The sequence below is a fragment of the Eubalaena glacialis genome, chromosome 13 (assembly GCF_028564815.1).
Source record: "Eubalaena glacialis isolate mEubGla1 chromosome 13, mEubGla1.1.hap2.+ XY, whole genome shotgun sequence".
Lineage (NCBI taxonomy): Eukaryota > Metazoa > Chordata > Mammalia > Artiodactyla > Balaenidae > Eubalaena > Eubalaena glacialis.
The window spans coordinates 23,407,807-23,424,994 of NC_083728.1; the positions used below are offsets into that span (position 1 = coordinate 23,407,807).

The following is a 17,188-nucleotide window of genomic DNA, read 5'->3' on the forward strand; positions in this document are numbered from 1 at the left end:
AAGCAGCAAAGAAGGAAGGCTTAAGAGGAATCAGCAACATAATTTGAGATGGAAATTTTTCTGAAAATAGACTAACAGTCTGCAGATTTACACAGATTGATGCATTTATTAGACTGTGATGTGCATAGTTTTGAAATGGGAAAAATTAGGAGAAAAATGTTCAAAATGCAAGAACATTCTGTAAACATAGCAATTTCCTCCCACTACTTGAAATGAAGATAGCAAAACTAAAAGAAAGAAAAAAAATCGTTTTTTCTTTTGGATGGCTTGGGAGTAGTTGTAAGTCGTTCCTTATTAACTGTAAACCCAGTGTAACTGCAGAAATACAGGCAGGAATGAAGCAGGTAATAGCTGTGAGTTCTCGGTCCCACGTTTTCAAAGAAGTAATGGCAGCATTTCTTCTAGCCACCTATTTCAAAGCAGGCTATATTATTACCCTGGAAGGAAAACTTTTCGTTTTTTTCTGACTTGTTTCTTGTTCTCAGGTTTCCTGGGACCACCATCTCACGAAAATGTGTGACACTGAGTTGTGTTGTTTATTTGTTGAAGGATAACATATATACAAGAAAGTGCACCAGTGAAGTGGACAGCTTGATAAATTTTTACCCATGCTAACTCCCTTGACACCAAGTTTTTATCTTTGTAGCTCTCGGGCTTGACAACCAATGTTGTGGACATAATTTTGGCTCATCACTTCGGGCAGGTAAGTGCCTGTGCCGGCCAGGAGAGCGGTGTGTTTACTGGCTTGTGTGCAAAGTCTTATTCACCTCAGGAAAGAAGGGGTGCCCCAGAACTCACCTGATCCCAGTGGGTTACCACTTTCCGTGCCGTGTGAGATGCACGTGGCCCAGCAAAGGCCAGTCTTAGGGGAGAGGCATGAACTCAGTGCCACGTGGCTCTTGGCATTTGGAGAGAGGAGAGAAGGCAGCCCCCACCGCCGACCTGTTCCCTGTGAGCAGATGCCATCTGTTCATGTTTGACAACATCACGTGCCTCGCCAAGCATCTCTGGAGCCAAAATGAGGTCTGGGAAGGGCTTCACAGAAATAGAAGTTTCAGAGAAAAAGAAACCAAGAATGTTAGTGCTGAAAGAACCTTAGAGATTATCTTGTTCAAACCCCATGTCTTAGTGGTGAGGAAACAAGTCCACGGAGGAAATGACAATTATATGGATAATTGTTACGTGAAAGAGGGGATCCCAGTCCTCTTTCCAGAGAGAAAGGAAGTTGGGTAACAGAAGTCTTACACCAATTACAATGTGTGTTTTCTCCTACACCACCAAACAATTCTCAGACACCAGCTGGGTGTCCTGCAGTTCAGCTCAATGATGCCACTGTCTACCTGGGGATAGGTCAGATCCAAAAGATGAGGGCTCGGTCCTAACCACCAAGCCACCACCACTGCTCCCCCTTCCCCCACTTCAGCCACCAGTTGCCACTCAAGGTTGTCACCTGTGCTTCTGACCAACCAGCTATATAGATCAGAGGTTCCAACGACCCCCTCCTTGGGTTCAGTTAGTTTGCTGGAGCGGCTCAGCAGAACTCAGAGAAATATTGTACTTACTAGATTACCAGTTTATTATAAAAGGACATATGACTCAGGAACAGCCAGATGAAAGAGATGCATAGGGCAAGTTATATGGAAAGGGGCACGGAGCTCCCATGCCCTCTAGGGTGCACCAGTCTCCCAGAACCTCCACGCCTTCACCAACCTGGAAGCTCTACCAGTCCCGTCCTTTTGGGGTTTTATGGAGGCTTCATTACAGAGGCATGATTATGTGGCAGTCAATTCAATGGCCAGCTCCTCTCCCCTCCCCGGAGGTGGGGACTGGGTGGGATTGAAAGTTCCCACCCTCTACTCACAGGGGCTGGTTCCATCTAGAAGTTACTTAGGGGCTTTCCTAAAATCACATCATTAACAAAAAAAGATACCTTTATCACTCTCATCAGTTTGGAAATTCCAAGCATTTTAGGAGCTCTGTGCCAGGAGTGGGATGAAGACCAGGCACATATTTCTTATTATAAATCACAACATCACAGATGACCTATGAAGAAGGAATAAATGAGCAATGAGTTTGGAGAGCTGTGAGGTGTCTGGAGTTGGGGAGATTAAAACAATATAAATAGGAGTAATGGGGGCTCAACTGTAGTCTCTGTACTGAAGGAAAATGGTTGGTGGGGAGAAAATTAGCATTTACTGAGTACTCATTCTCTGTAAAGCACTTTGACAAGTACTTTTAGGTACAAACTCAGTTATTTTTCATGTGGTTCTATTAGACTTATTTTAAAATGGAGAAACTAAGGGCCAGAGAGGCAGCGTAACTTGCCACCATTGTCCAGATAGCAAGTGGTTTGAATCCAGGCCAAGCTAACTCCAAAGCCCATAGTTTTTTTCTTTCATTGAGATTTTATTTTATCAAAGGTACAAATTCACCTATATTTTAGAGTAGAGAAGTTCTGCAGGGCTTATTACAAAGAATCTGCCACTCACCCTATTTCCTTCTTCTTAGATTAATTCTTTTAGCTGATTCGTTGGGGTTTTGCCTCTTTAATTAAGGTATTTACTTGCATATAGTAAAGGACACAAATCCTAAGTGCATCTCAGTGACCTTTTATATTACATACATACACTCCTTTGTAACCACCACCAAATCAAGATACAGAACATTTCCATCATCCCCAAAAGTTTCCCTCATGCCCTTTCCTAATCACTATAATCCCCCTCCCCAAACAAGGTATTCACTATTCTGTTACCTCTATACATTATCCTGCCTGTTCTTAAACTTTATATAAACGTAATTACAGTGTACACTCTTCTGGGTCTGGCTTCTTTTGCTCGGTATAGTCTTTTGAGATTCAACCATGTCATTCTATGTATCAGTAGTTCAGTCTTTTATTCTGTGTAGCAGTCCGTTGTTGTATACCATGAATGTTCCTATGAACATTTGGGTTGTTTCCAATCTTTTGGTTTTGCTTTACTATAATATTTATTTATTATTATTTTTAAAATTTTATTTATTTATTTTTGGCTGTGTTGGGTCTTCATTGCTGCACGTGGGCTTTCTGTAGTTGGGGCGAGCAGGGGCTACTCTTCATTGCGATGCGCGGGCTTCTCACTGCGGTGGCTTCTCTTACTTCTTAGAGCACGGGCTCTAGGCACGCAGGCTTCAGTAGTTGTGGCACGAGGGCTCAGTAGTTGTGGCTTGCGGGCTGTAGAGCACAGGCTCAGTAGTTGTGGCGCATGGGCTTAGTTGCTCCGCGTCATGTGGGATCTTGCTGGACCAGGGATCGAACCCCTGTCCCCTGCATTGGCAGGCAGATTCTTATCCACTGGGCCACCAGGGAAGCCCTGTTTTACTATTATAAATAAAGCTTCTATGAACATTTTTTTTTTTTTAATATTTATTTATTTGGTTGCGCTGGGCCTTAGTTGTGGCAGGCGGGCTCCTTCGTTGTGGCATGCAAACTCTTAGTTGCAGTGTGCATGTGGGATCTAGTTCCCTGACCAGGGATCAAACCCAGGCCCCCTGCACTGGGAGCACGGAGTCTTACCCACTGCGCCACCAGGGAAGTCTCCTATGAACATTTTTATATGTGACTTTTTGGACATATGCTTCCATGTCTCTAAATATGCATATATTTCCACTTGTTGATTTTTCATTTGTAGGCATTATCTGTTGGCATTCCATTATGAAAGATGATTTCTCTCATATACACATACACACCGACCCCATGACACACGTTTGTGTTTTCCACCGCTCCATCCTCCCAATATAATGTAATTTGGATTAGATCAATTGCCAGCATTTACACTAGCATATAAATGTTATTCAGAGCTGAGCCATGACAGATTTCTTTTTCTGTACATTTCCCCTTTACCAAGTGACAGTGTTAGAATTTTTAAGTAAGGGCCACTGGGGGGACACTGCAAGGTGATAGTGGCAGGAAGGCACTTCCTTTCCTTTTTAAAAAAAATTTAGGACTTCCCTGGTGGCGCAGTGGTTAAGAATCCGCCTGCCAATGCAGGGGACATGGGTTTGAGCCCTGGTCTGGGAAGATCCCACATGCCTCGGAGCAGCTAAGCCTGTGTGCTACAACTACTGAGCCTGCTCTCTAGAGCCTGCGCTCTAGAGCCCGCGAGCCACAACTACTGAAGCCCGCACGCCTAGAGCCGGTGCTCCGCAACAAGAGAAGCCACCGCAATGAGAAGCCCACACACTGCAATGAAGAGTAGCCCCCGCTCGCCGCAACTAGAGAAAGCCCACGCGCAGCAACAAAGACCCAACACAGCCAAAAATAAATTAAAAAAAAAAATTTAGCCCAAGAATCAGGGCTTGCCATACAGAAGGCCTGGTGACACTCATCTCGGCAGTCTTCAGGTCACACTTTCTCCATCCTGTGGGCTGTTTCCAGGGTCCAGTCAGGAGACAGAAACCACACACTTTGAGTTGAGAAAATTTAACATAAAATATTGTTAACTAGTAGAAGGTTGCTTACTTCTGAAAGAGGTGAAAGAGGACTCTCAGGTGTCCAAAAGTAGCAGGTGGAAACCAGCAGCTACTCCTAGGCAGAGTGCATGTGGACACTCAGGGAACTAAGGACTTAGTTGGGCCCACCCCCACCAAGCCTGAGAGTCATGCCTCTTCAAGGAAGGTAAGGTTTCCACAGAAAGTACAACCGGCCAGGAGTGAAAAAACTTGCCAGAGGGTGAGGGCCATAACTGGTCCATAGAGCCACTCACCAGATGAGGGAGACATTTGTCTAAAATAAGGTCTGAACAGCTGCAGAAGCTCCAGAAGCTGTAGCTGGATGGGGGAGAACCTGGGCCTAGGGTGCAGCTACAGCTTTTCTACGAGAATTCCTGACACCTTGAACCAGTGGCTCCTGTGCTAAATTTTAAAAAGGGACTGGCAAACGGAAAATGTTTATGCATTCTAGCTCCAGTACTACAAAGAACAGTGGATCTGAGGCTGAGAATAACTGGCACAGGTTCTTTGCCCAATGGCTAGTGGTCCCTGTCTGCCTGGATTTTATAAGGGTGGATCACTGAAAGGCCTGTGTGCACCAGGTGAGGCTTATCCCTTGGGCGATTAGACTGGGCCATTTCCTTGGGGAGCCCCTGATGTCAGCAGCTTTAGGTCTTTTCTCTGGGACTGGTCAGATTCCCCAGATAAGCTTTGAGGTTACACACCAGACACTAATGTTAGTATTCTTGGAGCCAAGTTCAAAAAAAGACAGCCTCAACATTCAGGCTTTAAACTTTCACTTAAACTTCATGTTTTCAGTATGGTGTATCTACCCATCTGAGCCTGTGGTCTTCCAGATCAAAGACCTTGTGTCTTATCGTTTCCAGAGAATAGACCTTCAGTCTTCTTCTGAGGTGGGAAAAGGGATGTCCCCCAGAGTGCAGGGGAGGGATCTGGAGCTCTGGCTGCTTTATGCTTTGTTCCCATTGGACCACAGGTGCAGCTAATTAGAATGATCATAGTCTTTGGTTTGTAATACGCCCTCATCATTCATTGGTCCATGCACATAACCCACTTTTATTTAGTTAATTAGCTAGTTATTTTTAATAATGTAATAAGCACCCAAGATATTACCACCCAAAGCAAAAGCTAGGGTTTGACAGTAACCTGCATCTAACCAAATGATACTCTGAATTAACCTGTTCCCCTGCTTTTCTCACCCTGAGGAAACTATCATCTTTTATCAGTCCTTTGTTTTCCTTTATGATAGTCTTACTGAATTTATATGTGTTCTTTTACATTATGTACATATTTCTAATTATAAAAGGATATTATGCTGATGTAATTTGGGGAACTTTTTTCACTTAAAATTGCCAAGATTTATCCACATTACTGCTGGATGACTGTGAACAGTTTTGTATATGCCTCCTGTTTTATTCGTACAAAAGTCCATCTTGGGTGTAAGTTTAGGAGTGGAATTGCTGGGTCTTAAGTGTTCATATATCATAAAATTCACACTTTTAAGGTTTAGTGGTTTTTAGTATATCTATGGAGTTGTGTAACGTTGCACTATCTCATTTCAGAACATTTCCATCACCCCAAAAAGAAACACCATACCTCTTAACAGTTACTCCCTATTCTCCTTCCCCTGTACCTGGCAACCACTAGCGTACTTTCTGTCTCTGTGGATTTGCCTATTCTGGACATTTCTTAAATGGAATCATATAATATGTGGCATTTGTGTCTGACTTCTTTCACTTAGCATATTTTTGAAGTTCATCCATGTTACAGCATGTAGCAGTACTTCATTCCTTTTTATGGCTGACTAATATTTCAGTGTATGGATATACCACATTTGGTTTATTAGTTGATGGACATTTAGGTGTTTTCTACCTTTGGGCTATTATGAAAAATGTTGCTATGAACATTCATATACCAGTTTTTACATGGACATATGTTTTCAGTTTTCTTGAGTATATACCTAAGAGTGGAATTGCTGGGTCACATGGTAGCTGTGTTTAACGTTTTGAGAAACTGCCAGACTGTTTTCCAAAGTGGCTGCACCATTTACAGTCACACCAGCAAAGCATGAGAGTTCCAGCTTCTCCACGTCCTTGCCAACATTTGATGTTGTCTGTCTTTTTGATTATAGCCATCCTAGTGGGTGTGAATTAGTGTCTCATTATGGTTTTGATTTGCATTTGTTTATCTTCTTTGGAGAAGTGTCTATTAAAATCTTTTGCCCATTTTTTAGTTGGGTTATTTATCATTTTATTATCAAGTTGAAGATATCTTTATATGTTCTTGATACAGATCTTTAGATATATGAAATGCAAATATTTTCTTGCATTTTGTGGGTTGTCTTTAACTTTCTTCATGGTGTCCTTTGAAGCACAAAAGTTTTTATTTATTTATCTATTTATTTTTTTTTGTTTAACCTAATGAAAGCATCTTTTTTTGTTTTGTTTACATTTTATTGGGGTATAGTGTTGATTTACAATGTTGTGGTAGTTTCAGGTGTACAGCAAAGTGAGTCTGTTATACATATATCCACTCTTTTTTAGATTCTTTTCCCATATAGGCCATTACAGAGTATTGAGTAGAGTTCCCTGAGCTATATAGTAGGTCCTTATTAGTTATCTGTTTTATATGTAGTATTGCGTATGTGTCAATCCCAGTCTTCCACTTTATTCCTCCCCCCACTTACCCCCCCAGTAACCATAAGTTTATTTTCTACATGAAGCACAAAAGTTTTAATTTTGATGAAATCCAATCTATTTTTCCTTTTGTTGCTTGCACTTTTAGTGTCATATCTAAGAAACCACTGGTTAATCCAAAGTCATGAAGATTTACTCCTATCCTTTCTCGTAAGATTTTTATAGTTTTAGCTCTTAACATTTAGGTCTGTGGTCTATTTTGAGCTAATTGTTTGTACATGGTGTGAGGTTGGAGTACCAGTTCATTCTTTTATATGTGAAAATCCAGTTGTCCCAGTACCATTTTAAAAAAGACTTTTCTTTGTCCAGTGAATTGTCTGGGCTCCCTTGTTGAAAACCAGTTGATCATAAATGTAAGGGTTTATTTTGGAAGGCTCATTTTTATCCTGTTGATATTTGTCTAGCCTTATGCCAGTATCACAGTGTCTTGATTACTGTATCTTTGTAGTAAGGTTTGAAATAGGGAAGTGTGAGTCCTCCAACTTTGTTCTTTATCAAGATTGTTTTGGCTGTTTTGGATTCCTTCCATTTCCATATGAATTTTAGGGTCAGCTCGTCCATTTCTGCAAAAGAGCTAACTGGGATTTTGATAAGGATTGTGTTGAATCTGTAGATCAATTTAGGGAGCATTGCTGTCTTAACAATACTGTTTCAATCCATGCATGTGGAGTGCCTATCCAGTTATTTGGGTCTTATAAAATTTCTTTCAGCAACGTTTTGTAGTGAAGTCTTCCCACTTCTTTTGTTATATTTTTTCCTAAGTATTTTATTTTGGGGGTGCTACTATAAATGGAATGCTTTCTTAATTTCATTTTTGAATTGTTTATTGCTAATGTATAGAAATACAATTAAGTTTTGTATATTGATCATGTATCCTTCAACCTTGCCGAACTAATTTATTAGCTCTAATTGTTTTTTTGTGGATCCTTAGGATTTTCTACATACAAGATCATGTCATCTGCAATAGACGTAGTTTTACTTCTTCCTGTCCAGGCTGGATATGTTTTATTTCTTTTTCTTGCCTAGGCAGAGCTTTCTAGGCCCTGGATAGAACCTCTGGTACAGTGTTGAATAGAAGTGTTAAGTGGACATCCTCATCTTGTTTCTGATCTTAGGGGAAGCCATTCAGTGTTTCACCATTAAGTATGATGTTAGCTGTGGATTGTTCATAGATGTCCTTCATCAGGTAGAGGAAGCTCTCTTCTATTCCTAGTTTGTTGAGCACTTTTATCACGAAATCGTGTTGGATTCTGTCAGATGCTTTTTCTGTATCTATTGAAATGTATGTGTGACTTATGGTCTTTATTCTTTTAATATGGTGTATTACATTTATTGATTTTTGTAGGTTGAACCAGCCTTGCATTCTCTGGATAAATTCCACTTGCTCATGGTGTGTAATCCTTTTTATATGTTGTTGCATTTGGTTTGCTAGTATTTTGTTAAGGATTTTTGTGTCCATATTCATAAGAGATACTAGTCTATAAGTTTCTTATGTGGTCTTTGTGTGGTTTTGGTATTAAGGTAATACTTGGCCTCATAGAATGAGTTGAGAAGTATTCTCCCTTTTATTTTGTGTAAGAGTTTTGGAAAGATTGCTGTTAATTCTTTAAATGTTTGGCAGAATTCACAGTGAAGCCATCTGGGCCAAAGTTTTTCTTTATGGAAAGTTTTTATATTACTAATTTAATCTTTGTTTCTTCTTGAGACACTTTAGGTGGTTTGCGTCTTTTTAGGAATTGGTCCATTTCATGTAGGTTATCTAATTTGTTGGCATACAGTTATTCATAATATTCCCTTATAATTATTTTTATTTCTGTAAAGCTGATAGTGATGTCTCCTCTCTCATTCCTGTTTTTAGTAATTTTGAGTTTTATCTCTGTTTTTCTTGGTCAGTCTAGCTGACTAATTTTCGATTTCATTGATTTTCCCCATTCTTCTTCTATTCTCTCATTTATTTCCACTCTCATCTTTATTATTTCCTTCCTTCTGCTTGCTTTAAGTTTCCTCTCCTTTTTCTAGTTTCTTAAGGTGGAAGGCTAGCTATGAATTTGAGATCTTTCTTCTTTTTTAATACAGGAATTTACAGCTGTAAATTTCCTTCTAACTATTAACATAGCTGCATCCTATAAGGTATTTTCATTCATTTCAAAGTATTTTCTAATTTCCTTGTGATTTCTGCTTTGATCCATTATTATTTAGGAGTATGTTGTTTAGTTTCCCAAATTTCCTTCTGTTATTGATTTTTAATTCATTTCACTGTGGTCAGGGGATATTCTTAATATTTCATTCCTTTTCAAATTTATTGAGACTTGTTTTATGTCCTAACATGGTCTATCCCAGAGAATGTTCCATGTACACTGAGAATAACATGTATTCATTCTACTGCTGTTAAGTGGAGTGTTGTATAGATGTCTGTTAGGTCTGGTGGTTTATAGTGTTGTTCATTTCTTCTATTTCCTTGTGATCTTCTGCCTCGTTATTCTATCCTTAATTGAAAGTGGGGTATTAAAGTTGCAAACTGTTATTGTTGAATATTCTATTTCTCTCTTCAATTCTGTTTCATTTTGCTTCATCTGTTTTCATTATATCTTCCTGATGTTATGTCTTTTTTTTTTTTTTAATATTTATTTATTTATTTATTTGGTTGTGCTGGGTCTTAGTTGCAGCAGGCAGGCTCCTTAGTTGCAGCTCACTGGCTCCTTAGCTGTGGCATGTGAACTCTTAGTTGTGGCATGCATGTGGGATCTAGTTCCCTGACCAGGGATTGAACCCGGGCCCCCTGCATTGGGAGCGTAGAGTCTTAATCACTGCGCCACCAGGGAAGTCCCGGATGTTACGTCTTTATTAAACAGGACTTTCAACCAGTCATCCCTTGTACCATGTTTACCCTCTGCTTGCAGGGAGAACTGGTGCGGACAAATCTTGGGCCTTTTCAGGCTCCTTGGTACATGATCGCTGACTTTTTTCACTTTGCCCACTGCCAGCCTAGCAGCCTTATTTGAGTCTGTTAAATGAGTGATTACAGTCTTCCTTCTGCTTTCCCACTTTCAAAATGTTATTGCTGTTGTCACTTTTCTTTGTTGTCTTTGTCCTTATGAGTTTATGGCTTATAAAGAAAAAAATTTACTGTTATTTTTATGATTTTTCTGGAAGGAGTAAAGCTGTATTTTAATCCAGTATCTTTAATTGGAAGTTTCAAAGACCATGATCTTTCCACTGCATAGTGCTAGATAGAGTGGGTACTTTCCTGACGACAAAGGATGCATGGTTTTGACTGTAGACCTTAAAAACCAGTTCACAGAATTTACAAAATTCCATGCTAAGTGCTCTGGGAGAGACAAATGTATATAAGATATGGCCCTTCTTCTCCAGGAGCTCACTCTGGAGAGATGAGATGTACAGAAATACTGCTATAGCACATGTAAAAAGGGATAAGTAATAAGAACTATTGATACCTTTCATTGAACATCTACAGATTTCAGACAGACGTGTTATTACATTAAACAATTCAATCTAATAATCTCATAATGGGAATTGTACTATTCCCACTTTACAGGTGAAGAATGAATTGTTTTATACAAGGCCAGCAGCTAATAACATATCAAGGGAGATTTGAAGCCACGTGTGTCTAACTCTGAAGCTTTCCTCTTTCTACCATGTCAGGGTATCTTAGGAGAGGCCCCGTTAGGGACCTAGAGGAATTCAAAGGCAGGAGAGGATCAAGGAAGGCTTCAAGGTGGAGGCATCCCAGCTGGGCCTTGAAGGATGGATAAAATTCAACATTTTAGATTTTGGGGGGAAGGGGATCATTCCAGGAAGGGGGAATAGTTTGCTCAAAAGCCAAAGAGGAAGGAATTATAAGATGCATTTGGGGGTTTTAAATAACCTGGTGGGAGACTTAGTGTAGGATACCTGCGGGAGGTTGATTAGCCAAAACATCGCCTGACCTGGAAGAATGAGGCCCTGAGGTGTTTGCATTGGAATAGGGGAAAGCTAAGAAGAGAATTTTAATGATTTTTGCAAAGTAAGAACATCCTCACAATATATATATAATGTGTGTTTAATTAAAAATGTGTGAGGTCACAGTGGGTTGTCACAAGGCTGAAGAGTTCATTTAAAATTTAAGTAAGCAAACACATGTATATGGAATCTAAAAAAAAAAAAAAAAATGGTTCTAATGAACCTAGGGGCAGGACAGGAATAAAGACGCAGAGGTAGAGAATGGACTTGAGGACACGGGGAGGGGGAAGGGTAAGCTGGGACGAAGTGAGAGAGTAGCATTGACATATATATACTACCAAATGTAAAATAGATAGCTAGTGGGAAGCAGCTGCATTGCACAGGGAGATCAGCTCGCTGCTTTGTGACCACCTAGAGGGGTGGGATAGGGAGGGTGGGAGGGAGACGCAAGAGGGAGGGGATATGGGAATATATGTACATGTATAGATGATTCACTTTGTTATACAGCAGAAACTAGCACAACATTGTAAAGCAATTATACTCCAATAAAGATGTTAAATAAAAAATAAAAATAAATAAAATTTAAGCAAGCAAATGCTTGTATTGCTCTTATTGCTTTGACATGAAAGCAAATTAGTTTTCTAAACATTAATAATCTCATCTTCTCTAATAAGAAAAATACCCCACAGTGATATCCTCTTTCTTATCTATCAAATTAGCAAAAGTCAAAAAGTGATCATTTGTACTAGCAAGCATGTGGGAAAACAGGTAGTATAAATAAATGAGATGGCTCCATATATCCTGATAAGGAATGATGACCTCTGCCGTACTTTTAAGTGGAAAAGCACAGTGTAGAACGGTACGTGTAGCAGACTACACTTTGTGTTTTAAAAAAATGTGAGTGGGGGGGTGCAATTTATACGTAACAGCTTTTCCTGAGAAGTTCCATTAGCACTTAAGCCAGTTTTACCCCTTTTATACCAATATCATTCCTTCTCTTTTTTTTATCTCAAACTTTGCTGCTCAAGTTCCCCTTCAGACTTTCAAGGGGGAGCTGGATAGGTCATTTCATCTCTAATTGCCATGTGGTTCATTTGTTGTTCACTTTTCTTAGTATCTTCAGCATTTATCACATTTCCTTGGAATGGCTCCGGTGCCCTTTAGTTTCAGGTAGCCTCTGATCCAGTTGGTAAGTTTCCTACTGTATTCTTGGCTCACTTTACCCATATAGTAGTGAGAATGCAAATACACGTTCTCCTTATCTCTGTTTCTCTACAAGGCTTGCTGGTGGTGACCTTTACACACTGCTTTAGATTTACTGACTGTCACTATCCCTGATACATTTCTTTCCTCCAGTGTAAACATTTTCCGTTCTGCTTAAAACTATTTACTGAGGGGTGTGTGTGTGTGTATACATATATGTACACATATGCTTATGTACACAAAAACCTAGCGACTCGTTCTGGTGGCCTCCAAGAAGACCAGCAAGATAGGGACCACTGGACAGTGGGTAGTGGGGAGGGAGAGTCTCTTTTTACTGATACACCATTTTGTTTCTCTTGAATTTTATACAGGGAATATAGCCAATATTTTATAATAACTTTAAATGGAATATAATCTATAAAAATTTTGAATCACTGTGTGGTACAACTGAAACTAATATTATAAATCAATCCTACCTCAACAAAAAAAAATACTATTGGTAATACGAGTAAATAAATGATAAATTGACTTAATAAAATATTACACATGGAATGTAATATATAATTCTACAATGTATATTATTAAATGATAGTATATAAATAGATATTATACCCATTATATTGATGAAGATACAGATAAGTTAATTATGCAGATTTATGGCTAATAAGAGAAATGTTGCTTTCCACTTACTTTATACTTTACAGTCCATATAAATTCTCTTATTTAATTTTTAAAACAGCCCTGGCAGGTAGCTGGTTATTATCTTTATTTTACAGACACTCTATTTTTATGAGAATGGCAGAACATGAATAAGACACAAATAAGGAAACTAGGCTTCCGAATGGTTAGGTAACCTAAGTTTCACATCTAGTACTTGAATCCAAGTTTAGTGCAGTTTCCTCTGTGCTGCAGGGAAGGGTATTCAGAGCATATCCCCAAGTTTTTGTGCTTGATTTGGAGTTGATTACCGACCTTTTCCATCATAGATTCTTTGTTGCCCTCATTCAACACAGAATATGGCACTGAACCAGTCTGATGCAAATAAAAAAGAAGCTATTCAGCCTACCAGTACATAAGTAGGCCCCCCAGGCTCTGCCCCATCTCCCATCATGGGCAGGGAGCTTTGGCTTTGGGCATTGAGAACGCAAACCAAACAAGATAGACTTGTACTGTAGCTCAGAAGTTCACCTGTGTCTTCTTTTCATTGTTCTAGGAAGAGTTGCAGGCCAACCTGGACCTGATTCAAACCTACAGACTGCATATTGCCCAAGATATCAACCAAGAAAACCTACAGCTCTTCCTGGGTTCCTATAATGGGTACAGTTGTTTCTGTTCCTTCACTTAAACACAGACTAGGTCTAAGAAGATAACGGATATTTAAGAGAGAAGGAGAAGAGGAAATAAACTACTTCTTCCAGTGTTGTGTGATGGGATTGCTTTCGTACTTTTCACCACAGTAGAAGGGGAAGGGCTTTCAGACAGAAATGAAGACAGCTTTCAAGAGCAGTGCATGAACTGAAGGCTGTTTCAGGCATGTGCAACTACCAGTTGTACTTTTAAGATGTTTTGAGACCAGAAGTACCTAACGTTATGTACACACACAAAACACACAAATTGAGGTGGCACAGAAAGATGCATGTAGAGGAGGCAAAGAATAGAAGTCTTGGGCCCCAATTCAGTCTCTCTGCTGGTGTCCTGTCATCACTCAGAAGTGACACACAGAGAGAAGCTTAATTCTTATCTTGGGACCAGTTTCTCCAAGGTGAAAATGTTAGTTCCTTCTAGCTTTCTGGGTACATGGAAAAAGATTGAGGAAATGGGTCAGCTGTAACTTACCCAGAGTCACACAGCCGGTCAGGAGCAAAGCCAGGTTTTGAAGCCAGTCTCTCTAGCTCCTTCCTCTGTGTAACAGAGCCTCCTTATTTTTCGTTGAAATCAGAAAGGTTATTAAGTACTGCACTAAACTGTTAGTTACCAGGAAAATGTTCCCCCAGAAAAGTTCCCCTTGGACCTCCATGGCGGTCCAGTGGTTAAGATTCTGTGCTCCCAATGCAGGGGGCACGGGTTGGATCCCTGGTCGGGGAAGATCCTGCATGCCACGTGGTGTGGCCAAAAAAAAAAAGAAAAAAGTTCCCCTTAAGAAATTATTCCTATAAACTAGTTGGAAAATTGAACACTTAAGACTTGAGGATTTCAACAGCATTGCTATTGAGTTTTGAAGTTGCCTCCTATTAGCATCCTGCAGAGTCCCTTTTTCCTGCTCTGTACCACTCAGGATGCCACTGAACAAAGTGCACAAGGGCCCCTTCCCTCATCTGTGTGAAAGAAAGATAGTTTTCAGATTTCTTGATACATTTTGGTTTTCACAACCAGGAAGTAACCTGAGTTGCCATGATTTTACCTGAAAAGTGCATTGATTCCTTTGTGTTTCTCTAGACGCAGAGACCTGGAGATCGAAAGACCCATTCTGGGACAAAATGATAACAAATCAAAGACATTAAAGTAAGTCCCTCAGTCTCCCCCACTACATTGCTCAACATCTTTGCCTTTCATAGACAGAGTCATTTTCAGTGGAGTATATGTGCTGCTTGCTGAGCGTCCTCTTATTTTCCCTTTCCCCAGGTGTTCTACTTTATTGGTGGTAGGTGACAATTCACCTGCAGTTGAGGCTGTGGTAAGTATGTCCTGATGTTGTGAAGATGAATAAGATGAAATGCAATAAATTGTGTGTAACACACTGCTGATGCACTAGAAACAGTTGGTAGGTACTAGTTTTTGTGATTTCTCATTACACAGACCAGGGTTTGCACTTTGTTACCCAGTTTGGAGGAAGAATTCCTCGTTGATCACTAGGTTTCATCAGAAGGGATCAGGACTGCCCTTGAGTGCTTTGGGTGGTGGAGCTCGCTCTGTGGCAAGCAGTACAGGTAAAGGCCACTGGCTTATCGTCAGACTTCTGACAGCCTTGGCCTTCTGCAGCCACCACAGATATAGAAGGCTGCTGGGAGCCTGTATACTTTCCTCAGGCACGTAGCACACTGGCAAAAAAAATATGTGCTCATTGTAGAAAATTGGTAAATAGGAGGACAGGAGGAGAAGTCATGATCCCATTACTCAAAGACAAGCCATTATGTTTTTCTTTACAATAGATGGGATGATATTAGCTATACAGTGTTTTGCGACCTCATGACTTAGCACTGTTGAGAGCATTTTTCCATACTATAAGGTCAGTATGTCTGTATAATATTCAGTCTTATAAATATACCCTTGTTTATGTAACCTCATTCTCCTGTTGATTATTTCTGATTTTGCACCATTAATAATGTTGCTGTTGAACATCCTTATAGAATCTTTGCCTGAATCTTTGATCATTTCCCTGGGATGAGATGGAAATAATGTGTCAAAAATCATAAACCTCTGTAAGGTTTTTAATACATTTTGCCAGATTCCTTTCCAGAAAAGACATAGCAGTGTGTTGCCACTGCCTATGTATGAGAGTGCCTGTTTCACAGCATGCTGTTCAGCATTGGACTTTTAAATTTCATTAGTAGTTAATTTGATTAAAAATGGTATCCCACTGTTTTAATTTGCACTTCTATAATTACAGATGAAGCTGACAGTTTTTGATAAGTCTGTTATCACTTGCTTGTCTTTCCCACAGCATATATAACTTAAGTATCTGCATGAAATTATCTGGTTTTCTTTGGCCTACTTCACTTCCACGCTATTTAGAGCAAAACATTAGGAAGTAAAGCTTTTAGAAAGGGAATCTAATAATTAATCAGAGATGCAGACATAGATGAGAAGGTTGGTGGGCAGGGGGAGTGTTGGTAGGGTGAGATAGATGTGACAATAGAATATATTGACACTTCCCTGAATTACCCTGTAAAACATTCCGTGTCTAGTGTAAAATACATAGTGTGGCTTGAGCACAGAGGCAAATAACTCTCAACTCAAAAAAAAAAAAAAAAAAAAAAAATCCCCAAAGGTAATAAAGTTACAGTGATGATCTCATGAAGAAGGAGTTTTGTAAAGGTCAGTCTTTTTTGGCTAAAAAGGTAGAGATACATGCTACAAAATATCTATCAAAAACATTTTTTCATAAACACGTGTTTATGAAAATAGTATCGTTTATAGAAAATACCCTTAATCAGAATTCTCTAATAATGCTGAGTTGCCTTTTGGAAATTACATGGACTTAAAGCAACATTACCAATTATTTTTCAAGATTGTGTAAGCTGGCCAATACAGATAAGATCTTTTTCTCTTTCTGATTTCCACACCTTCAGTGTGTATAGAGAAGAACTTCAGGAACCCCATCTGTACCACAAACTAGATGCTCTTCTAGACACATTCAAAACCAGCTCCCCTGCCAGAGCCTTTTATCCCATAAGTTGGTAGGGATTAAAGGGCTATATCCATGCATGGAAGAGCAGGAAGAAACTCCACAAATTCTGGCCACTGTTGCTAGCTATTCTTGCTCACATATTCATTCAGCATCGTTTTTTGAGCATCTCCTATTCTCTCGATGCTGTGGAGAATACAAAAATGAATAAGACGGAGTCTCTGCGTTTGGAGCTGGGGAGAGAGTAGACATGTCAAAAACCAACTGTTGTTCTTGGCCTACCAGAAACTGAGACTTCTTATAAAGTTACAGAAATTACAAAGTGATGAACCAAGGAAAGCATGCGTTATTATATTAAATACAGACTTGGGAGTTCCTTCATCCAGAAAATACTTATTGTATATCTACTGTGTTCTCAGCACTGTGCCTGGCAGTTAGGGATCCGGTTTTTACATTCTGCCCTTTAGAGCACCTTCTATAGTAAGTAAACGGGTACATT

The 17,188-nt window shown here is 39.7% G+C and overlaps 1 protein-coding gene across 3 annotated transcripts in view; it reads left to right on the top strand.

Moving 5' to 3' along the window:
- Window positions 1–17,188, top strand: part of NDRG3 (NDRG family member 3) — an 83,705-nt gene that overhangs the window by 58,659 nt on the left and 7,858 nt on the right. For all 3 annotated transcript variants that reach the window (XM_061207959.1, XM_061207958.1, XM_061207960.1), the window contains 4 exons: window positions 647–703; window positions 13,558–13,661; window positions 14,781–14,846; window positions 14,967–15,018. In XM_061207959.1, coding sequence (XP_061063942.1) covers window positions 647–703; window positions 13,558–13,661; window positions 14,781–14,846; window positions 14,967–15,018 — 279 coding nt within the window. The remainder of the gene's footprint in view (window positions 1–646; window positions 704–13,557; window positions 13,662–14,780; window positions 14,847–14,966; window positions 15,019–17,188) is intronic.